This window comes from Eleutherodactylus coqui, chromosome 5 (genome assembly GCF_035609145.1).
Source record: "Eleutherodactylus coqui strain aEleCoq1 chromosome 5, aEleCoq1.hap1, whole genome shotgun sequence".
NCBI lineage: Eukaryota > Metazoa > Chordata > Amphibia > Anura > Eleutherodactylidae > Eleutherodactylus > Eleutherodactylus coqui.
The window spans coordinates 225,491,216-225,515,666 of record NC_089841.1 but is presented as its reverse complement, the minus strand read 5'-3'; the positions used below and the strand labels follow the sequence as shown (position 1 = coordinate 225,515,666).

Below are 24,451 nucleotides of genomic sequence, written 5' to 3'. Positions count from 1 at the left end.
GAGGTTTTTGCAATCTCGGGATTAAAAACACGGGCGGAATGTCGGCGCAGAAAGTCTACACACACACTGCGCCCGTGTGGACCCCGCCTGAGGCGGATGTGGCCCTTCGCTGAAAATAAGTCCCCTGCGCTGGGAGGTAAGTACCGTCCAACTAACCCCCCGCCGACCACCAAAATGTTGAAAAGACTAAAAAAGAAAAAAAAATCAGTTCCTTTAAAAAATTGGTCTATTTTTCAAGACCTTCTAAATATCCAAGGCCTCCGGTCTTGTTGCCCCTGGCAACCAAAGTCCCTCTATCCTATCCCGCGGCAGACCGTCTCCCCGCCTGGACTCGACACTACATCAGGGAGGGGAGAGGCGGGCCGCACCACCGCCACCACACGGGGGTTCACCGAGCCGCCAGGCGGGGGGAGAGCCTGAGAACAGCCGCTGACACCCCGCCGGTCCGCCCGGCTGCGCCACTTCCTGCGGCGGCCGCGCGCGGCGCTGCCTGACCCCGCGGCCCGAGCCGCACACAGTTTTGGCGGGAGCGGAGTGCGCGCGGTCCTCCCCCGTGCGGCTGTGAGGAGACGGCAGCAGCAGGAGGAGGAGAGCCGAGCAGGCGGGAGTGGAGAGCCGAGCAGACGGGCTGCGGTAACAACACGGGAGAGGTAAGAGCTGCCATGACACCGGGGACAGAGCGCTGCTGGCGGGGAGAGCGGAGGAGGAAGGGGCCGCAGCTGCTGGGGGGGACGCCATGATGCGGCCGGGCACACACTGGCACCTCGTGCTGGCACACCAGGGGTGCCAGTGGCCGCATGCCAGCTTTGTCCCCCTCCAGTGCTGCTATCCGCCACCATTGGGTAGTTGGTGATGCCACCCGCAGCTCTGCCCGTCACGTGACGCTGGGTAAACATGCCAGGGGGTGTGTCTGCTTTTGTTATTGAGTGATGTGCATGGCTGGCATCCGTGCCAGAGCTGCAAGCGGACAGGAATTTTTCTTCACAGGGGGCACCGTGATTGGTTGCTACGGGCAACGAGAGCAGTTTTACGGTTCTTCGCAGCAGTGTAAATATGCGCGTGATACGCAGCGACCTGTGATTTGGTTTTCCTCCCATGGGTTCGTTTCCTTAAGTTCCTTTTTTTTTCCCAAGAAGAAAAAAAATGCGCGGCGTGACTATCTGGGTGCGAATTACGCAAATGGAAGCCTCAGGCCACTCTCGCGCACAGCGTCCGTAAAACACCGTTTTCCAATGCTGCGGTTTACCGCCATTCCGAATGGCGTTTTTGAACGCATTTGACGCCGTGTTAAAACGCGCTAATGCAGAGCAGACAGCGGTCGCAAATGGCGACTTTAACGCTGATGGTCTGAGCAGCGGTCTGCGTCACCCCCGCAAAATCAATGGAGGCGTTTAGCGCAGCATTTGAAACGCCGCGATGAGCATGGTAAAAAGCTGGGGGTTGGGGGGGGTGGCCTCGGGCACTGCGTTGCATACGGCGCGGTTTCGGACTGCGCATTACAGCGTGTTTTTTACGTAAATCGTCTGACTGGTTTCTCTTCTCTTTTTAAACGTCCCGCTCTGTTGCTTAGCAACGGTGCGTATAAACGCCGCAGGTGCGCAATGTAATTGTGTGTATACAGCGCTTATTACACGCCCGCAGAGGACAGCAGCGCTCCATCACGTGTCATGCGCGGTAAAATAGAACACGCTGCGTTCTCTTTTACACGTCTATTATGCGAATCGTATATACGCAAATGTGACTGGATCAGTGAAAATCAATTGCTTCGCCGCGTATCGTGCGCACACGGACATTGCGTGTGTAATACGTGATTAAAGTACGCTGGTGTGAGCCCGCCCTGCAGCCACTCGCACACGTTTCCGAGCGCCGTCTGCTCTGCCGTGATTACCGCACCTCATCTCCCATCATAATGATGCGTAAACGTCAGTAACATCGCGGCCGTTGGCATGAGAGGGGCCTGCCAGCACAGCCGCGCTCAGACGGGTGCGGGTACGAGCGCCTCGTATTCGACAGCTTCTTTAGCGCACCCGTCGTTGGAATGGCTCGTGCTGCGTTAAAAATCACTAAAATAGAGCAAACGATGTTCAAAAAGCGCCGGGGTTTCTAACAAACGTGTTTTTGAAGAGTCCGTTAAATCGTTGTAAAAATCCGCCTGCGTGAGCAGCCTCGGGCCCAGCGTCCACGGGCGGATTATATTTGTGGAATCCACGCTTCAAGCCGCCCATAGGGAAACGTGGGCGTCCGCAAATTAATCAAAACATGCAGACCTATTGGTCCAGAAAACAAATCGCAGCATGCGCCATTTCTGTGTGGATCGTTGAAGTCAATGGAAGCCGTCCGATCTGCAGCCCACTGATGCTGCGAAATGGCCATGGATCCCGCGGGAGATTTAAAAAAAAAAAAATCTGTGCTGCACATGTCCGACGGCGAGCCGCGCCGACCGTCCGCAGTACAGATGTACCGGCAGAAGAGAGCTACGCAGGGTCCTCTGCTGGGCAGGGGGGGATTCTGCTGCGGGTTCTCGCACGTGGAATCCGACTCGCCCGTGAATGTGAGGTCTAAGCCCCCCCACACGAGAGTGCGCGTATTTGAGCGCGCATGAGTGTAGCACTTTTGCTGGGTGAACAATGCTATTTTTTAGCATGCATCGGCGTATTTTACTGTACTTCATATCCGCAGGGCATGGTGAAATATTGTGGCGTAAATGCGCCGGAAACCTGCATATTCCTGCCTGACATCCATGGGATCTCCTACATTTTTTTTCTTGCGCGCACAGAATGCAGTAAATAGCGCCGATCAATGGGTTGTGTCACTTGAGCGTATTACGCAGTGAAGACGTCTATTGCGTTCTTTTTTACGCGCATAAATACGCTGCATATTAACACGATTCAAAGGGCCGCCAATAGGCAGAAAAACATATGCGCAACGGTGTATATCGGCTCCTGAATATGCTAAATATTCACAAACCGCCATAAGCTTCCGCCCGTGTGGATGCGCCCTCAGGCTAGATTCACTCAGGCTTATTTGCACACACAAAATTTACATGCCTTATACGCAGAGAATAGAGCCCATTGATTTAAATAGTCCCATTCACATGCACTTTTTTTCCCTGTATATTTCAGTCACACAAAAAAACCTGCAGTATGCTTTATTTTCCCGCACATTTGCGCACCAAAGGTCCCTATAAAAGTCAATAGGGGGGGGGGGGTTCAAATATGCGCACAATACGCAAGGAGATGTGTAGTACTCTGTGTAACTCCGCTGTAACAAGAACACATCTAGAACTCATTAGAGTCATTGGCTGTTTCCATCGGTGTCTGTTTGTTCGCCGCGTGCAAAAGAATATGCCCTGCGGGCGCAAAGTGTGCCGTAAAATACGTCAATGCGTGTCCAAAAAAAGCCTTGTTCCGCAGATACGCAGTGCTCAGGCAAAAACACACAGCGCTTGTGTGAAGGGGGCTTTAAGTCGGTGTCACATGGGCGTAAGCAGATTTGCGCCCCATATTTGCACAGTGGGCATTGCATATTTGTGCGCGCTTGTGCAAAAACCCCAACCCCCACCCCGTTTTTACTGTACTTTTTGCGTGCTCAGTGTGCATCTTTTGCATGTGCAAAAAAAATAACCCCCGCAATGGGGCTCCCGTTTGTTGAAATGGGCAATTAATGCGTTTGCAAAATACACTTATGGGAACGAACCCATTGAAACGAATGGGTTGTATTCAATGCATTTTGTGCGCACTAAGTATGTTCACATGACACGGTCTGCCTTCACACGGATGCAAAACTGACGAGGCATTTTTGTTTCTTTTTTTTTCTTCTTCTTTTCCCCTCTGCATCGCGGACCATGGAAAAAACTGCGACATGTCCTATCTTTGGTCATTAAGTTTCCTCAAAACACCTCGCCCATTGTTTTCAATGGGTGGTAAAACACTGCAGGGCCTGGGGTGTGCAAGCGAGGCTTCCCATTGAAAACAGTAGGAAGCACTGGCAGATCCTCCTGGACTGAAGTGATGGGAAGCCGTTTTGGCACAAACACCTTTCATCCATGGGGCAGGATATCGCACTCGTCCGCATGTAGGAATCCTTAGGCTCCTTTATACAGTGTGCTTGGCTGTACCCACCGGAGGTTTACATCAGGTTTCCCATAACATGTAGTGGTACACAGCAGTGTCTGGTGCCCATGGTCTCTGTGGTACAACTGTATACGGTGTACGGTGGGGTATATTTACTGCATGCTTTTGTATGGACTAGTAGAGCAGACAATTCCATACGACATGAAGAAGGTATACCAACATATACCAGACTAGCCAGACACTCCGAAGGTAGAACCTGCAGTACCGTACAAGGCTGAAGTCTTAGGCTGGTCTCGCGACCGGGTTTGAATTGCGGAATGAGCGGTTGTCTCCGGCACGGATTGTTTGCGGTATTCCGCATTCATTTAAACAACAGAACATTTGCATGTCCGCTCAGATGAGCAGACGGTGATTGCAATTTCTGCTTGTGGAAATAAAATTGCAGCATGTTCTAAATTTTGTGCGATTTCCACTCTTTGAAGTCAGTAGAAGCTGTCAACCCGTGGCCCATTTGCAGTTGACATTGGGGATAGGTCTCGGGTACCCGCGTCATCGCCTGCTGACTGTGCAGAAAAAACAAAGATTTCAAAAAATCTAAACTGAGCATAACTAATGGCAAGCCACTGCAGATATCCGCGATGTAGAAAATCAAAGGTACGCGCAGTTGCCGGACGGGGACAGGGCCGTTCGTGTGGGGCCTTACATAACCTCTCACATGCTGTGGAACTTTTCAGAATGAGCTTTGCAGGTTTTAAAATGTTAATTTTGTTGTTTGTTGTGCAGATTTGTTGCAGATTTTCTCCCCTGACCTCAATGAAAAAGAAAAAAATTTGCTAATTATTGCTGAAGGCTTTGCTGCATATTTCCTTCAAATTTGCAGTTACAGATTTTTGGTATTAGTGTATCTTGATGCCACCAGGAAGTCCTGGTGGAGTCAAGGTTAACAGTGGGGTGATTCCCCCTGTCAGTGATTGGCTGATTATCAGCTTGGGCTGTAGGTCTTGGAAGGCCACTAAGCATTCAGCGCAGCCGGGATGTAGCAGAGAGGAGTCGCTGGCCGGCCGGGTGTCCTGGGCATGGAGCAGCACATGCGTGCCCAGTGGCCACTTTGGCAGTGGATGAGCAGTGGAGTGGGCCGCAGGGAAAACACAAGCTGCGGTGGATGACGGCCAGCTGCTCACCTGGCGGAGCAGAAGATGCGTGGCCATCGTCTACTTTTGCAGCGGTAAGGGGGTGGATCTGGTGTAGGGAACTGAGAGGCTACGTCTGCTTCCGGCCCGCAGCAGTCAGCCGCCAACCTGCGGAACAGATGCGCAGCCAGCCAGCGGCCCTCATAGAGCAGGGGCTCTGTGCCGGCTGCCGCAACTCGGCACTGAGGCGCGGCCGCCTGGGAGCCGGGGATACTGATGGCTGCAGCGTCTGCATTGATGACTGCCTGCCCTGCTGCCTTAGGCTGAGGGTTAATTCTCATTATTACATGTTAATGCTGCCAGCTTACTCCAGTAACATTGAAGTCACCATCAGCCTAAGGCAACAGGGCAGGCAGTCATCAGTCCACACTGTGCTAGCAGGACCTTCATCTCTTGAGCCTATCGGGAGCTGAGGGTGTGTCAGGGGCGTACTCCCTGTCAAACCCCCAGCTTCTGGTGGCGTCAAGATACACTAATACCCTGATTTTTAAAACAACATGGAAATTAAAGGGGTTTCCAGGGAAATGCAATTGATGACCTATCTTCAGGATAGGTAATCAATAGTTGATTGGGGTCTGTCGCTCAGCATCCCGACAGATCAGCTGTGGGGGGGGGCGTATGTTATCAGCCCCGCAAATACACAGAGGTCAGAGCCGAAGCTGGCGCTTGTAATTGCAGGCACGGCTCCCATTGATTTCAATGGGAGCCGTGCCTGCAGATACAAGCACTGGCCACTACACAGAGGTCGGCATAGAGTCTTCCACTCCGCTCCGACCTCTGTTTTGCGGCGCTGACAGCATGCGCCCGCACAGCTGATCAGTTGGGATCCCGAACAGCAGACCCTGGTCGATCAACTATTGATGACTTAGCCTTAAAATTGATAACCTATCATCAGGATATGTTCCCTCATGGCGAATTTGCAAAATCGGTGTCAAAATCGTCCCCAGATATTGCTGTGCATCTGCAACAGGCTTCAGTTGAATAGAAGGGCTGAAATCTGCTGCGGATCCCCACCAAGTGGTGCAGATTTTTACACTGTGGAAAATCCACAATGTTGAAACGTACTCTAAGGCCTCCCTCACAGGCATTTGCAGAAACGCAGCGTTTCTCAACACTGCGTTTACTGCAGATTCCGCCCGGTTTCAGCAGCGCTGGCATGCGTTATGCCAGCGTTTTGGCTACGTTTTCGGCACAGCTGACAGCGCAGCCAAGGCTGCTGATAAAAGGAAAAGATCAATACTCGCCTAGCTGGTGAAGTCTCTGTCCCTGGTGCCACTGTCGGGACCTTGTGAAGTCGGCATTACAGAAACCCTTAAGCATTAAATGAAAGCCGTCTGATCTTGAAGACTTAAAATGGTTGTCTGTTTACTGGACCACATTGCCCCTACACCACTAACTGTGTTAAAATAACAAAAAGAGCAGTACTTACCCCTCCTGTATCCTGGGGATCCAGTACAGTAGCGCTGGCGGCCTCCCGATGTTTGTTGTGGAAGATGATGTCATCAGAAGTCACCGCACCGCTGCAGTGTCACCATTCTGAGCCCTTGGCATTATGATGTCTAGGATGTGAGTGCTGATGCCAGGTGAAGGGGTGGTGACGCTGCGGCGTTCAGGTGACTGCTTTCACAACAATAGGATGGCAGGGGTACAGCACTGAATCTCCAAAGCAGAGGAGAGGCAAGTATCGCTCTTTCTGTTTTAATATAGCTGAAGCTATAGGGGCAACGATATTTGGTAACCAGACAACCCCTTTACTGGGTGTAGATGTCTGTAAACACCCCCACACTCCTCTTCAGATACCTGGGAGGGGGGCAGGGGCGGTGTATTTCATTATAGCTAATCCTTAATTCGGATAAGACATACCAAAGCTATCCGTGGGCAGTTGGGAGGAATAGATCTGTGACCACGATTTGTCCGTTATTTGAGTGACGTTAGAAGTAGGACAACCCCTCTATCTGTTGATGGACATTTCTTAGGATAGGTTATCGATAGCAGATCGGCAGGGTTTTGCCCCCCCAGGCCCCCCCCCCCCCCCAGTGATTAGCTTATCCCCCATATTAGTGTTATAGGGCATGCTGGAGGCAGACCCCTCAGTATACTGTGCCATGGCCCGGGTTGGTGTTAATAGCTAAACTCCATTGTAGTGCATGAGACTCGGCCTGCAATAACAGCTCATCAACAGCTAGAAGTGGGTCAACCACATCAAGCCTAAATGTGCAGATTAGTGTCAGCTCATCTGAAAGAGGCAGGTTATTAGGGATGTGATAAGCCCATTTCATAGAACTGAAAAGTTGTTCAGCTTGGTAGGAAGCCACTTGATTAAATGATAGAATGTGTGCCATTCTTCTGTCTGCGTTGTTAATCAGGTATATTACACCCTACAGCACCAAAGATGGTCATACACATTGACTGTTGGTTGGCAGCTATTCCTATACACATGCCCCCTGGGTTCGGCTGAGCCTGCGTGTGCTCTCAATAAGGAGAGTTAAAGGTTACATGGGACGACGGATAGGTGCCTGACAGTCCTACGGGCTGCCGCCTATTACATAGCAGTAGTCCTTCAAGTGAATGGAGCAGAGCAGTCGGTGATTGTTCCAGCCTGCATCCATTCACAGTAATGAAGAGTCAATCACACATTCATTGGCTCCTATTTACATGGCCCGATAGTCACTTGGTTTATACTTCTACTAAAAGCAAAGGCACTCTGACAGGTGAGCGAATTTTTGCTCAGTGCACTTTTGGGGGCCGCGTGTACATGGGACCATTATCACCCAAATTCGTTGTTTCCATTTGGACGATAATCGCCCCGTGTAAAGAACCCATAGGCCTCCTATCCATTGGTGGATCAGATTCCACATGCGGGAGCCCGCAGCGGAATCTGACCCTGCCCGCAGCTGAGGACTCTGCAGGTCTTTTACTCACCCGTCTGGGTCTTCATTTTTTTCCCTGGAAATGTGTGTGGAAGCGCCGGCTGGCACTCCGCTGCGCAAGTGCAGTGGAGTTTTTTTTCCCCAACTCCGGCTTTCCCACAGAATCCGTGGCCTGTCCGTAAATCGGGCGTCTTCCATTGACTTTAATGGAAGCCGTCTGTGCAGGATCCGCACTGAAATGGAGCATGCGCCAAAAGGTCTGCAAATCAAATCTGCATGCTTTATTTCATTTGCGGACCATGTATCCCTACGGGTGGCTTGATTTGCAGATCTTCCACACAGATTTTGCAAATCAGATCCGCCTGTGGACATTGGGCCTTAGGCTACTTCCAGTGGTGGCAGTGATTTACTTATCTCCCTTGAGAATAAGAGGATTGGGCAACATGAAATCCAAGGGCCCAGATTTTCTTTCCACGGACATCTGCTGTCGGGAGAGTTGGGGCATTGTTGTACGCATTAGAAATCTTACTGATTTTCATCCCATGTGTGTATGGCCAACTTATCTCCCGGAACGAGGATGGGAGCCGAGGAGGCAGCAGCCGTCTGCCGCTACACGGGGTCTAAGCCGCCCGCTACACGGGGTCTAAGCCGCCCTACAGAATCCTCTGCTAAAGTTCTAAAGCAATTTGAATGTGAATAAGTGTCAGGAGCTTCACCACTATAAATAAATCCTCTGCAGATCGCCCCCAGCGTGTTCTCAGTGCAAACTTTAAGCTGTCTAAACACAAGAAAATAAAACCTTTTTATATTTCAAAGTCTTTCCAAAGATTCTTCCACAAACTTGCTCTTGACATTACATTACAAACTTTGGCCAGCTTCACACAAATATATTACAGGCGCATTTGAGTCTGGATCAGTAGACCCTCGGTCGGGCCGGCACACGTACGTATTATAGGCGTATAGACGCGCTCATGGTAGGCTTGTGTGAAACTCGCCTTTATCTGCATGGATTTTGTCTGCTGATGTGGAAATTATTGAAGGTTGTGCCAAATTAAGTTATTTTCTATTCACAGGGGGATAACTTACGCTGAGACCCTTGCCAATCTTGACACCGGGGGTACAATGTTGTCCTCTGCCTATCACTGCGGGGGGCACTCCTGCCTCTCGCAGTTATGTCAGAAAGGATGGCGTTCTGGCCAAACACGGGCAGTTGGTGCTCCGTTTCAATGCAATTGACTTGAAATAACCAAGCGCATGCCGCTCGGCTATCTTTGCAATCCCATTGAAAGTGAATGGAGTGGCAGTGCACTTGTGTGACCAGCGCTCCATTCAGTCTCTTCCTCACTGGTGGGGGGTGAGGGAGTAGAGGAGGATAGAAGACATGGGACACGGGCACACACTGATTTTGTGCGGGATTCCGCCCTCAGAATCTGTGCGTGCTGTGGACAAAAGGCCTTAGTAAAATCTCTATAAATGCTGTGACTTTTCAGCGAGCTGTTCTTTTGTGGAAGCCCCCCCAGCATTTACACCACTTGTTACTATGGTAACATGACCCTGGTCTTTAGTGGGAACACTGGTCCTTACTTTTTTTTAACTTTTTTTTTGTGTGTGTGTGTCCCCCTGTTAGATACATTTTGGATTTCTGGAAATAATTTCATATTCTGCTGCAGTTGGATTTATCCAAAGAGAAGATGACTCGCGACTTCAAGCCTGGAGATCTGATCTTTGCCAAGATGAAGGGGTATCCTCATTGGCCTGCCAGGGTGAGTTGGATGCTTTGATACAACTGAATCCATTGTTTCATCGAAGGGTTAATGTTTTTCTCGTCCTCAGTTAATAAAAAAAAATCATGGCTTGTATATATCCATAGATCTAGCTTTCTGAGGGCTTGGTTTTAGTGGGACAAGTTGCATTCTTCAATGGTACTATTTAATATACTAAAACACACAAGAAATTGGGGCGGGAGGGGGGTCAAATGCTCTTATTTTGTAGTTTCTATTGGTACAGTTATGGAATCCATATGACTTTCATTTGTAAATGCTTTTTGTAAAAAAAAAAAAAAAGCTAAACATTTTCTGTAAGAAGTGGTGACCAAAGGACAATTCGTAATTGTTTTACTTTTTTTCTAATGACGTTAACCACGTGTTACTTCGGTAGATGGGACTTTTACGGATTTAATGATACCAAATATGTGGTTATTTATATTTAATATAAATATGAGAAAAGGAAAGGGGTTAAGCTTATTACATTTTATATTTTTTTTCTAATTTTTTGCGATACCTTAATATTGCATTATACCACGTTCTGACAGGCAGTCTGTCAAGATGTGCCACAGGCATGTTCTAACAGGCAATCAGTCTTGGCACCCCTGGGGGCCTTCAGAAGGCACCAGACTGCGATGACCACTTTAGTTTATGGTGCTGTTTGGCAGTGACAAGTTCCTTTTTATTCCTATAGATTACAGGGAAGGCCTCCAAGGATTGTTTATCCAGCACATCCCACAGATTCTCGATCAAGTTCAGATCTGGGGAATTTGGAGGCAAACCCTTAAACTCTTTGGTTATAGGTCAAACCATTCCTGTAGACTGGACATTTGTTTTGAGAGGAAAATGCGACCGACTTGAATCTAAACCCTTTTTGTCAAAAATGAAATATAAAAGATCTTATATACAAGTTGCTAAATACAGAATTGTTAGATTTTGCTCCATAACTCTCTTCTAATTCATTACCACTTATTTAGGGTACCAACTGTAAGTAGAGTTCAAAAACATTCAAAGTATTTTTATTGGGTTAGTTTCTACACTAATGTTTAAGGATGTCTTGATAAATACTTGAACAGATTAGTAATTTCTCTTCTCTTATTTTGTCAATCACAGGTGGATGAACTTCCTGATGGGGCTGTAAAGCCTCCCACAAATAAAATGCCTATTTTCTTTTTTGGAACCCATGAAACGTAAGTTGCGAATTGTGTTTATAAATACCCCTGTTAAGTAAGTAATTTACATTATTTACTTAGGGCCCCTGTCCACGGGCATTGCGAAGTCCCACGACGAATCTCTGCCGCGGGAGCCGCCACCCGGGAGCAGGAACCGGCAGACAAATCTCCGCCGGTCAGCCTATCTGACAGGCTGACCGTGGAGAAACACAATGATTCTCTGCTCGTGGACATGGAGCTGGCGCTTTCCATAACACCGGCGAAATCGCGTCCGTGGACAGGGGGCCTTAAAAAATGTCACTGATACAGCGGGAGAGAATGATGCCCACGAGGTACAGTCAGCAAGGGAAGGACAGTGACTGAGGGTGGAAGCTCCTCAAGACAGTTTAGTGATAGGGTTTAGGCCGGTGACGCTCCATCATATTTCTACTCCTGACCTCTCTTTTCCAATAATTTTTTTTAATTTACTTTTCTGTTGATGGGCTGGGGTGAGAACTTGTTTTTTATGGGCTAAGCTGCAGTTTCTATTGGTACCATTTTGGTACGTCTTGATTGCTTTTTATTAAATTTTTCTTCTTGGAGGCGGGTGATCAGAAAAGCGCAATTCTAGCACCTATTTTTCTTTGTTTTTCTCTTGATGTGACAACTGGGCATCAAGTGAAAATCCATGGTAGCCCCACGTTGTTATGACAAATGAACAGCATCCCTCATTCTCGTTGTGGAGGGACCGTTTGGGAAATAGAGGGAGCCCCACAACCCCACCATCAGATCATTTAAAGACTGCTCCCAGTATTCAGTATTGACAATGACTTCTAAAGGGATCACTCATTTTTTAGCCATTGCAGTCCGATGTCAGCTGACAAAGACATCCAACACCGGCAGTGCTACAAACACACGCAATACGGTGGATGGCAGCAAGGGATTAAACTAAACTGATACAAAATATGCTACTATAACTTTGGTTTAACTATATTTATAATGTACTTTTCTGCTTGAAATAAATCTCTTCTGGATTACTAGTGGATACCAGGAGAAGGATTTTACTATCTTTTGTAAAGATGGTGTAGGTCATGGAAGACCCATTCCATTTTTGAACATGTATGTAAATGCCTTGCTTCACTTTTGGTAATTAATCCCAAAAAGGGACTTTCAGAGACTAAGATAAAAATGACCTGTGCTTAACATAGGTTATCAATATCCGATCGTTGGGGGTTTGCTGCTCGGGACCTGCCTGTGCTTAGCATTACAGCACTGTCCCATTCACTTGAATGAGACTCAGTTGCTCTCAGACCATGTGACCGATGAACGTGATGTCACAGTCGTGAGAAGAAGCTGTGGCGCTCTGCACCGTGGCTTCTTCAAACAGCTGATTTGTGGGGAGCCTCACCAATCTGATATTAATGACCTTCCTATCCTGATCATCAACATCTTAGTCCCGAAAAAACACTTTAAGGCTAACTTCACACTGGTGAGCATGATATGGGGCAGTGCATCTCGCTTCCATATCGCGCTTCCCACCATGTGAATTTCCCAAGGATGCGAGGCATTTTCACACCCAAAACAACCTTGCATCAATGTGGGGAAGAAGCAATCCTCTGCTGCAGCTAACAGCCGCGATGGAGAATCGCAGAGCTTCTCCCATTGTTTTTAGTGGGAGACCTCGCAATGCTGTCATTGCGCCCATTGAGAACAGCGGGCGCTGCGATGCAAGAACATGCTGCAATTTGTTTCCTGCATCGCTTTGCCATGCAGGAAAACATCACTCATATTTGTGCATCTTGCAACGCACAAATCTCTTGCGATTTTTCTCGCTCGTGTGAAGCCAGGCTAAGGACACTACTACCTTATTTGTTTTTCTTCATCCTCTTCTAAGGGCCAAAAACTTATTTTGTGTGTGTTTGTTTTTCTCTCCCATTCAAGAGCTTTCTTGGGACCAAAAGACATATTTCCATATGATGAAAATAAAGATAAATATGGTAAACCGAATAAACGAAAGGGATTCAATGAAGGATTATGGGAAATTGATAATAATCCTAAAGTCAAGTTTTCAAACCCACAGGTAAGGAGTGACCATTATTTTTGTTTTCTTTTCTCTGTAATTTTTCTACTGCTATAAAGATGTGCTGCTTATTCTGCTCCTCTGTGCGTTAGACAACTGTGTGTATTAAGAGATTTCCTATACATTTCTCTATAGAAAAAAGCATGTATGCTTTTGAAATAGGAAAAAAAAACTTAGAAGAACACATATCAGAGTAAAAAAAAAAAAAAAAAAAGCTATAGTATAAAATACCCCAATAACACCGTGTGAAGGAACGCTACAGATGATCTAAAGCATCTATAATGAAGCCTTCAGCGAACATCACTGAACACATCGTCTGGAACGGCAAATTCATTGGTGTAAGGATTTACCGATTTGCCCGTCTTTTGTGGGATCCGTTATTTATCAGCAGATGCATTAAGTAGATAAGAGAAAAATGTGATTTTAGGGTTCACATTATTTCAGCCTCGTTTGAGTATGTCGAAGTAATAATTGGAGAACCCCGCAGGTTACAATGTCTCTGCTTAAATCTGTAGTGTCTTGCTTGATTAAAGGCCTTCGCACTTCAAATATTTCTAATTTTCAAATAATATACTTCATACTTTTAAATATTGATGACCTATCTCTTGGGTGGTTTGTCAGATAGATGAAAGCCTTGTTAGAGCTAATGGCGCTGCGCCTTGGAAGTAAGCCTCTGACAGGGCTCTCCTGCTCAAGGTGGACAGCACCCCAAGTCAGTCAGGTGTGCTCGCCGTCCTAAGTGCTCATGGGAATCTCTAGTGACTGTGGAACTTCATGAGTTATGTGTGGAAAATCCACATTGTTTACAGTGCAAGTAGTGCAAAAGAAAGTTTGCAAAATTTCATCCGCCTGATGTAAAAAAATCTGCTGCATTCATTTACCTGTAGTTCAAATTTCAAATTTGCAACTTATACTGAGGACTTCCTCTGTGGATCTAACGCTAGGCGATACCTGGGGTGAGTTCCGAGGCAAAGCTGCTGCATACTCAAATTAAAGACATGCAGGTTTTACTGCAGATTTGAAGATGTTCCATTGCGGAAAATACATCTCATGCGGATGTACCTTTTTAAGCCCTTAAGGACACGGCCTTTTTTGCGCATAAGGACGCAATGATTTTTGGGGGATTTTCATCTCCACTTCTCAGAGGCCATAAATTTTTTATTTTCCTGTCAACCTAGCCGTATGAGGGTTCGTCTTTTGCGCGTTAAGCTATATATTTTATTGGTGCCATTTTTGAGTACATAAACTATATTGTAAAACTTTTAATAATTTTTTTATGATAGCGGGGGAAGAAAACGCATCAATTTTGCAACTTTTTTGGGGGGTGGGCGGGGAGGGGGGGTTTACAGCATTAAAGGGGTTGTCTCGCGGCAAACATCAAAATTTTACATTACCCCAAATGACACAATACATTTTATTTTTATGGGTACCATTTTGGGGTACATACGGCTATTTTGATCTTTTATTGCTTTTTTTTGGGGGGGGGGGGGGGGGGAATGAAGACAATAAGCTTTTTGCCTGTTAGTTTTGGTTTTTTTTTAACCTTTTTACGCATTTTGCTGCGCAGGATAAAAAGTATGTCTTTCATTTACTGTACAAATCGTTGCAGATACGACAATACCAAATATGTGGGATTTTAATTTTTAAAGTTTTTTTTTTAATACTAATACTAAGCACACAAAGGTTTTTGTTTTTTTTCCATTTCACACTATGTCCCTGTAGGGGACTTGTACCATAACACTTATGATCACTATTATAAAGCATTGCAGGACAGAAATAATGGCAAAGCAGGACCTGTATTGAACGTCTCGTAGCCATGGCGACCCGTCGCCTCTCCGCGAATACATCGCGGCAGGAAAGGGGTTAACGGCAGGGGTCGCTGTCCCGATAAGGGGTTAAAGGGGCTGTCTGTGTTAATTTTTTAATATATTAGTGTGTATTGCGCGCACACACACAGTTTTTATTTTTTTTAATTCATGCTTCTCCATATGTAAAAACAATAGGGCACCCTATACTCTGTGCTCGCAGCTCCCGACCTCTCCGGCGAGGTATCCTATGTATGGGTTGTAAGAGATTGCAGCGTTCAAGTGTTGGGGTTTGTAACTTGCTGCAGCAGATTTCAGAGCTGCTTGTAAGACTGTAATGGTACTGTGAAAACACACTTCTATGTCAATGAAAGATAAGCTTTGTATATGAAGACTACTAGGCATAGTAATTTACCAATACTTTGCTGGTTTAGAATTACTTGGCACTCATCAATGCGGCTGAGGGAGAGGCTGAAGAAGAAGAATTACAAGAGGGCTTGGAGGAAAGTGAGGATAAGACTCCGCACAAAAAAAGGAAGATTTCGGCACTAAAGGTATGTGACTGAAGCTGGCTTTACACCTTGCAATTTCAGCATTTAAAAGAGTTGACCCACTAAACAAATTTACCCCCCATCCAAAGGAGAGGTGATAAATGTGTGATTACTGACCGCAGGGACTCTTGGATCACGAGAAGGGTGGGCATGCATGTCCTGTGGATAGAGAATTGTTTGTGGGAAAGCCCCTTTAATGTTGAACTGATGCATCAAACCCCCATCCCCTAGAAAAATATATATATTACACAATGCAGCATATGTATCTACGTACCCCAGAGTGGTCAAAAAAAGAAAAACATTAAAGTTCTTGCTTTTGAAATGTGATGTTTGGGGGAGAAAACTGCACTAATGTAAAAGCAGTATTAGTATTTAAAGGGGTTTTCCATGACTTAAAAAAAAATGTCCAGTGCTAGAGCCCCCCAGTGTCTGCTGCTCTGAAACCGAAAGAAGCTGGTTGGCGGCCTGTCCCTAATGTTGTGCATGTGACCGCTCAGCCAATTGCAGGCTTCAGCATTGATTCTCCCATGGCTGCTGAAGACTAATTTGCTGCTAGCTTAATACAGGACCCAAGTGGCCTGGAAAACCACTTTAAATACATGTATATTGTATTGCTTTCCTGTTCTGTAAAGTAAATGGAATACCACTTTTAATCTGGGTAGTAATATTGCCCCGTTTTAATAGCGTTTATTTTTTCTTAAAATCTGCTCTTAATTGTTTTGAATTTGTATATTTCAATGACAGATTTCGAGCAAACATTCCGATACATCTTCCAGTGGACTTGGGTCTCCAGAGAAAGAGTTAAATACTTCAAAAGAGGATAGTGGTCACCTCAGTGGCAGTGATGTAAGTTATAATGTGACTAGCATGACAAAAGTACTCTGTCTTATATTGCAGCTGGTTCATATACTACATACAATAGCCTGTAGTGTCGGAGACCTTTTTTGTCTGAATGGAAGGCACATTTCAGGTTTTATGTAATCGAGTAACCAGAACACCTTCCTAAATGACCGGAAAAAACGGAAAAATTCACTGCCGTGTTTCAATACAAAAAAGGACTTTTAACTATCCTTCTCCTAAATAATATGAGTAAATTGATGAGTATATGACTGCTAATGAGTATATGACTGCTGTAAAGATTGTAATGGATTTTTGTACTGTGCACACAGAAATATAAATAACAAATAATATGGTTCTGATGTTTCATGTATTTTGGTTTTAATTAATAACAAATGTTTTCTTTTATTTTGGGCATAAAATAAATAAACAACATAAATATATAAACTATGAGAATTATTGATACAAATATGATTTCTCGTTTTTTCAAGTGTAAAGAAGGAGGTGTTCCAGTTTTCGCAGACTTTTTTCGTCTTGATTTTCGAAATCGGCATACTCTATTACTTAAAACTGAAATGTGCCTTCCATTCAGACAAAAAAGGTCTCCGACATTACAGGCTAATGTACAAGTTTATGTAAAATGACAGGGCTCACCTTTCCCCGGCAATAACAACTGCTGTTAAAAGTAGAGCCAGTTAGGACTTTCCAAACAAAAAAAGTCAACGATTGCATATAAATATTCTTTACCATCAACCATCACAAATCAGACAGTATGCAAGTGAAAATACCATGCTGAGTTTACACAAATTCTAACATTTTTTTGGGCATTTTAGTTTAATAATCTATGGAAGAGCTCTGTCTGTTCTGCAAAGGACATTTTGGTTTTGGACAAACAGAGCTCATTCTACTTCATATGGCTCCGGTTCTATCAATATGCTTTAAAATGACATCAAAGCCTTGTTCGTCCTGCAGAATACAAGGTACCATACAGCCACATTGGTGGAGAAAAAGTAATGACCACTGGAACACAAAAGGGGAAACTATTTACTGGCTCCTAAGGCTAAAATTAGTTCTGACACTAAGGGGCTAAAAATGCACTTGAGGCGACCGAGTTCTGCATAAAATATATTTACTTGAGATATAAATTCAAAATCTACAATAAAGAGTGATTTTCCCGCGCAGCAACTGCTATAGGGTGTAAAATAAATAAATATATATTACTACATGTAGTTATATTTATTTATTTTTTTTTTTTTTTACATCTTGTAGTTATATATAACTACTGGACAGACATGCAGGTGAATAATACAAGGATGGCCCCTGGTTAGCCACAACGGGAGTTGTTAGGCCCAATGTCCACGGCACGCGTGGATTTTCAATGCGGATATCCTCAGTGACTTCACCGTGGATCATCTTAAAACTGATTTTTGCAATGGCTTGCAGCTGATCGCGGATTGTGCGTTTTCATCTCCTATAGAAATGAATGGAGCCACATCTTCGATAAAATGGAGCATGATGCAATATTAGATCTGCGCGGGGCATCTGCAAAGCACCTAAGAATCAAATCTGCAGGGTTTAGTTAAGTTGCAGACGCCCCATTGTTTCCTATGGGCGGCTAGAGCTGCGGAGCTCCCGTGCGGGAGATCCGCGTGGATTTTGCACATGAACACTGGGACTTGCACAGCAGCTCTCCTTTTGGGCCATAAAGGGAGTCCTGAGCAGGGGACACTGCCTAATAGGGCATATGAGCAGGGGTTGTTATACTTGCACAACTATATAATATAAGGGATAGATCTTGGCATCATATGAAAGTCTATAATCTTAGCTTTCAAGTGATCCCAGCAGCTGTAGGTGCAGTATTTGAGGAGCAGCACTTGTCTAAAGTCAGTGATCAGGATGAAATGTTTCACTTCTTGGTTGTGTGTCTTATGTACGCACCTTGGGCAACCCTTTCTGGGGTTAAATTTGCATGGAACTCAGACGGGTTTTGCTATGGGTTTCAGGTTCGGTTTGTTCCACTGTTTGACTTAAAGGGGTTGTCCCGCGAAACAAAGTTGGGGTATACACTTCTGTATGGCCATATTAATGCACTTTGTAATGTACATTGTGCATTAATTATGAGCCATACAGAAGTTATTCACTTACCTGTTCCGTTGCTAGCGTCCTCGTCTCCATGGTGCCGTCTAATTTTCAGCGTCTAATCGCCCGATTAGACGCGCTTGCGCAGTCCGGTCTTCTCCCTTCTGAATGGGGCCGCTCGTGCCAGTGAGCTGCTCCTCGTAGCTCCGCCCCGTCACGTGTGCCGATTCCAGCCAATCAGGAGGCTGGAATCGGCAATGGACCGCACAGAAGACCTGCGGTCCACCAAGGGTGAAGATCCCGGCGGCCATCTTCGTAAGGTAAGTAAGAAGTCACCGAAGCGCGGGGATTCGGGTAAGTACTATCCGTTTTTTGTTTTTTTTTTTAAACCCCTGCATCGGGTTTGTCTCGCGCCGAACGGGGGGGGGGGGCTATTGGAAAAAAAAAAAACCCCGTTTCGGTGCGGGACAACCCCTTTAAGGCTGTTTAAGCCAACTGTGTGAGATCGGAACTTCCCTGATAAGCCTGCTCTAACTTCCTGCTGATGATGGGATCATTTCTGATACAAGGGGAAAAATGTATGAATCTTGTTATAGGATGCAGCAATTAAAGGAATGGGTAGACTACACTACCCAGAAACATTTTCAGTTACTTATTTAACCATTTTGCTGTCAGGACGTTTTGTACCTCTGGTAACCAGGATAATTTTCACACTTTTGTCATGTACAAATAAAACCTAAATTAAAAAATCAAATATATACTAAATACCCTTATATTATCTCAAGGTAGACAACTGGCACACTGTCAAAATGCCAATAGGAACTGAATGCACACATGTAATTTTCTTAATTACATGTCTAAAATGTATAGGGGTCTATATTAGAACTAATTAATACTTTAAAATTTAGGCTTTTGCAGTTTCCAAAAGTAAGAAAATTGTCCCGACAGGGAATGTTACTGACCCCAACCCCCTCCAGTCACTGGAATTAAATGGCAGCAGACATTGTATCTCCAGCAATCAGACACTGGGGCTAGTGTTATGCAATCAGTGTCATAGGCCACAGTTTAAGTGGTTATCTCATTTGGGTAGAAAAAGAGGTCCTAGGTTTAAGATTGAAAGTAGGGGTCCTTTTAGACTGGCAAACCTACTGCCTGTGCGAGTGCCAACTGATGATCTAATGAGTTGTTTGCCAATAAAAGGACTTAACACAGGATGATTGTTTCCATGTTTGCCGGCAGCATATCTGCTGATTACACAAAGGGATGTGGTGCCGACAAACAAGAATTTTAATGGTTACATACAAGATCCGATCAGCGGGAAAATAATTGTTTGCTGGTTCGTCATCCGATCCCGGGCATGTTTCTACAGGACAAAGGTCGGGAATAAACTTTGTTACAAGCTTTCAATAAGTTGATTATTTCTTAACGTAAAAGGGCATTAAAGAAGTATTCCGGTTTAAGAGCTTTATATGATGGATACCTGCCCCACACCTACCTCTAGAACTGGGGTCCCTTGATCCCGTCCCAACTTGACTCCTCTCTGCTGCCTTAGGTGGCTTAAGTTATGGAAGTAGCTGAACTGACTGTTCTACACAGTTTCTATATCTTAGCTAGGTAGGCTGTTTCCATAATTCTGGCTGTTGGGGACTGTAAGATGCAGACAGTCATCTCATCTCAGCCGTGTTTGGCTACATTTAGAATACCCCTTCCTATTGAGTAATTTTTTCCATGTTTAACAATAGGTCTTTTCATTCTTTTGTGCTAGGCTATTCCTGCTCCACCCGTTGTAGTCAAAGGCAAAAGAGGCCGAAAAAGAAAGGTAAGCAAAAATATATAAAGATATGCTTGTGCATAGCTTTGCAGCAGAAAACTGCAGCTATCCAAGTAGGAACCACCAAGAGCTATGCATCAACCAATGAGCAGTAGCTTAGAGCAATCCTTAAGTACATGGAATATGCATGCACTTCAATGTTTCCTGCTGTGGACTGCATAACTGTTGGTATTTTAAACTGACTGCCTTTTTGACAATTAACAGTGTTTTCCCCAGACCTTATGCTATAAAATCGGAAACATACAGTTTCATGTCACACTCTGCAGGTATGCGATAGCCCCACTACCCCTGGGGGGAGGGAGGGGGAATGCCAAAATTGCACTTGAGCAGATGGTTTTTATTTCACAGTCTTATCTAACACAATGACCTCCTCCTCATCAAACACTAATCTATTACACAGACAACCTCCTCCTCCTCAAATACTAATATATTACACAGACCTCCTGCTCCTCAGATGATAATATCTTACACAGACAACCTCCTCCTCTGCTCCAACTACCACACAGCTTCCCACCAGCACTAAGCCACTATGTACCACACAGAAATGAGCCCAGCACCCATTCTTATGAAAGCTGTCCAAAAGGAAATCTGTGTTGCCCATAGCGACCAATCACAGCGCAGCTTTTATTTTTCCTCAGCAGTTTAACAAGTGAAAGCTGAGCTGTGATTGGTTGCTATTGGCACAAAAATTAGAGGGAAAGTCGGTGAGTTTTAGATTTTTAATTATGCCAGTATTACACAGACCCCTGCTCCTCAGATAATATCTTACACAGACAAGTTCCTCTTCCTCAAATACTAATATTACACAGACAACTTCCTCCAATACTAATATTACACAGATGACCTCCTCCTCCTCATATACCAATATATTACACAGACGACGACCTCCTCGTCCTCATATACCAATATATTGCACAGACTACCTACTCCTCTTCATATACCAATATATTACACAGACTACCTCCCCCTCATATACCAATATATTCCACAGACTACCTCCTCCTCATATACCAATATATTCCACAGACTACCTCCTCCTCCTCATATACCAATATATTCCACAGACTACCTCCTCCTCCTCATATACCAATATATTCCACAGACTACCTCCTCCTCCTCATATACCAATATATTCCACAGACTACCTCCTCCTCCTCATATACCAATATATTCCACAGACTACCTCCTCCTCCTCATATACCAATATATTCCACAGACTACCTCCTCCTCCTCATATACCAATATATTCCACAGACTACCTCCTCCTCCTCATATACCAATATATTCCACAGACTACCTCCTCCTCATGCAGTAAGATGTTACACGGAATATATATATAGACTTTTGTTACTTTTCACTATCTCTCCACTATATTGTTTGAGATTGTTGCTTCTATATACTTAGATATACTGCAGGGCTAGCTACATGTTGAATGAATAAAACATTTCACCAGAGCGGCCCATTACAATGCTGCTCGGGTGCCTTTCTTACATCAGGGTAGTTGAAGCCTGTGTAAACAGTGAAAAATAGCTAAATGAAACTGCACAAGTGTAAGAACCCAACCACTAGGGTCATTTAACAGAGCAGTGCCTGTATACAGACCTGCTATCCACCACAAATGCAGGTGGATCTCAACTGATTGTTTTGCCAGCACCTGTTTTTTTCATTTCACCTGGTACCAAGTTTCATGTCGTCCACCCCCCAAAAAAAATAAAAATAAAAAATTTGCAGGTGTTGCTTGTAGTGGCAGTTAATTGCCTGTGAGAAAGCTATATTACAACCTGTTTCACTGGTAGTCACAGTTGTCCTAAACGGCCATTCATGTATCTGACCTACTAGAGAGCACTTGTGTAATATACCTTCTCATCCAATGTTCTGTAGTTCCAACCAGTAGCTGTAGAGGAGTCAGTGATGTGCAGCCTGAGGAGAATCTAACTCTCCTCTATGTATATACATATTTTATTCCTCGGTTACTCTGAAGTAACCTTGACTTCATACAATTTTCTGTGCAAACAACACGTAAACACCTGTATCAAATTAACTTTGGTGAGGCCGAGTTTATCAGCTAGTACATTATAAGGTGCTGGCCGTGCTTCATCCTGAGAAGTACTTCATACCCCCTGATCAGAAATTGATGCACATTTAAAGGGGTTGATCTACGAATAGAAGTTTTCCTTGATCTACGGGATAGGGAATAACTATCTGATCATGGGGGTCCGACCTCTGTGAGACCTACCAATCGCGAGAAGGGTAGCTTATTGAAGAAATGAAGTAGTGGTCACGTGTGGACTACTACTCCATTCATTTCAAAGAGGCACTCAGAGATGGCCAAGTACAAGCTCTCACTTGTTTCCAGCAGTCCCATTGAAATTAATCCAGCCGTAGTGTGGACGTGTGACCACCACTCAGTACACTTAAGGACACTTTGGAGCCCATTCTCGTGATTAGTGAGGGCCTCAGCGGTCAAATCCCACAATCAGATGGATTATAAATTATTTTTGTGAGACAACCTTTTTAATTCCAATACAGTAAAGGAAAATTACAATGCAATTTGCAGGATTACCGTGGATAAGTGAAAGTGAGTTCAGAGATAATTACCATTTTTGGAATCTCTCTTCAGCTATCCACACTTAATGGTAAAGGGTTGCTATAAAAGAATCACCATTCTAGAACCCAAACTGTGAAATATGTAGACATGCAATATGTGTGGTAGCACAGAGTTGGCATGTAAGTTTTTGCAACTGCAGCTTTTCATGACATTAGCATGATGCGAGTGCCTGCGGAGCAAGAAACTTCAGAACACTGACTTTATCAAAGGGAAAAGTTCTGAGAGACCGCTGTAGCCGAGGAACGAGCAGGTCATGGAAAGGCTCACACACAGACCATTTGTAACTTAGGCTGCCTTCACACTGGCGTGAAAATCGCGTGAGACTTGTACGTTAAAAGACGCACAAATATGAAACCCCCCCCCCTTTTTTTTTTTTAAAATTGGTTCATACACATGAGCGATGTTCTCCTGCATGGCACCGCAATGCAGGAAACAAATCGCGGCATGTTCTATCTTTCTGCTTGCTCTTACATTGCACCACCCATTGTCATCAATGGAGGTGGCGGCAGCAGCACCGACCCTACCGAAACCAGTAAGAGAACTCCACAACCCTCTGCTGCGGCTGTGACAGCCGCAGCAGGGGGATTCCCTTCATTCTCACAGTGATACGAGGCTGTTTTTACATGAAACTGCCTCACATCCTTGGGGCTTTCACATGGTGGGGAGCGCGATATGGGGGTGATATTCACAGCCACATAATTGCGCTCATTAGTGTGAAGTTAGCTTTAGTCATACAAACTTAGATACTGAAAGACTATTTAAGTACCTTAGCTATGTCAATAGTAGTTTGGTTTTCATAAAATGTTTAGTGTCTTTTTAGTTGATAGCAATTCAGTAGTTTAGAGCTGTTTTTAATGGTGACAGATTCTGTAGAAGTACTTTGTCTTGTATGTCCAACATGTGCCTAATGTCACTGATGAAATTGGTATAAAATCTATGTGAGTATGCTGTTCATGCCAGCACTATATTTCACCTTATGTCATAATTAAATCATGTTATATAGAATGTATGTAAAATATTTATGATCTGCAAGAGCTAATCATTTAATTTTAGGTGGATATTATGGCAGAGGCAGAGCGTAATGCAGCCGCTGCTGCAGCTGCACCTCCACTGACACCACCCAAACCTAGTCCGAAGCGTGGGAGACCGCGTAAGTTGGGTATGACTCTTTCTGTTCTATCGTATTAATTCGAACTGTTTATACTGTTGACTGCTGGAAAATAAACTATTTTATTGTCTTGAAATATTAAGCCCTTACAGGGGTTATCTAAGCACTATTGTGCAGGGAAAGTCTTTGATTGAGCCACATATTTACCCCCTTCACACCCATGACTTGTATATGGTAAGGAAGAGTTTGCAGGCTCAGAAGCTGAGCCTGTGCCATCTGCAGCGGGAGCCAGCTGTTACTGACAGCCGGGTTCCTGCTGCAGCGGCATGGATTAGTGAGAACAGAATTGTTCCGTTGACCTCTTACATGCCACAATCCATGTCTATTGCTGCATTTGAGGAAGCTCCCTCTATGATGTGATCGGCCCTCTGCAAATCTTTCTTGTGCACTTTTTTTTACTTAGGTCAACAAAAAACTGAATTAATAAAAATAAAAAAAATACGGT

General features: G+C 44.8%; 1 protein-coding gene across 3 annotated transcripts in view; it reads left to right on the top strand.

Annotated features, from left to right (window-relative positions):
• The first annotated feature begins 338 nt into the window (after positions 1-338).
• Positions 339-24,451, top strand: part of PSIP1 (PC4 and SRSF1 interacting protein 1) — a 38,141-nt gene continuing 14,028 nt past the window's right edge. The window contains exons 1-8 of one of the 3 annotated variants that reach the window (XM_066604287.1): positions 339-650; positions 9,761-9,896; positions 11,010-11,086; positions 12,989-13,127; positions 15,367-15,486; positions 16,228-16,329; positions 20,165-20,218; positions 23,892-23,988. In XM_066604287.1, coding sequence (XP_066460384.1) covers positions 9,825-9,896; positions 11,010-11,086; positions 12,989-13,127; positions 15,367-15,486; positions 16,228-16,329; positions 20,165-20,218; positions 23,892-23,988 — 661 coding nt within the window. In that variant the 5' untranslated portion in view covers positions 339-650; positions 9,761-9,824. Of the gene's footprint in view, positions 651-9,760; positions 9,897-11,009; positions 11,087-12,988; positions 13,128-15,366; positions 15,487-16,227; positions 16,330-20,164; positions 20,219-23,891; positions 23,998-24,451 lie in introns of all 3 variants that reach the window. The other 2 variants (XM_066604286.1, XM_066604284.1) reach the window with 2 other exon arrangements.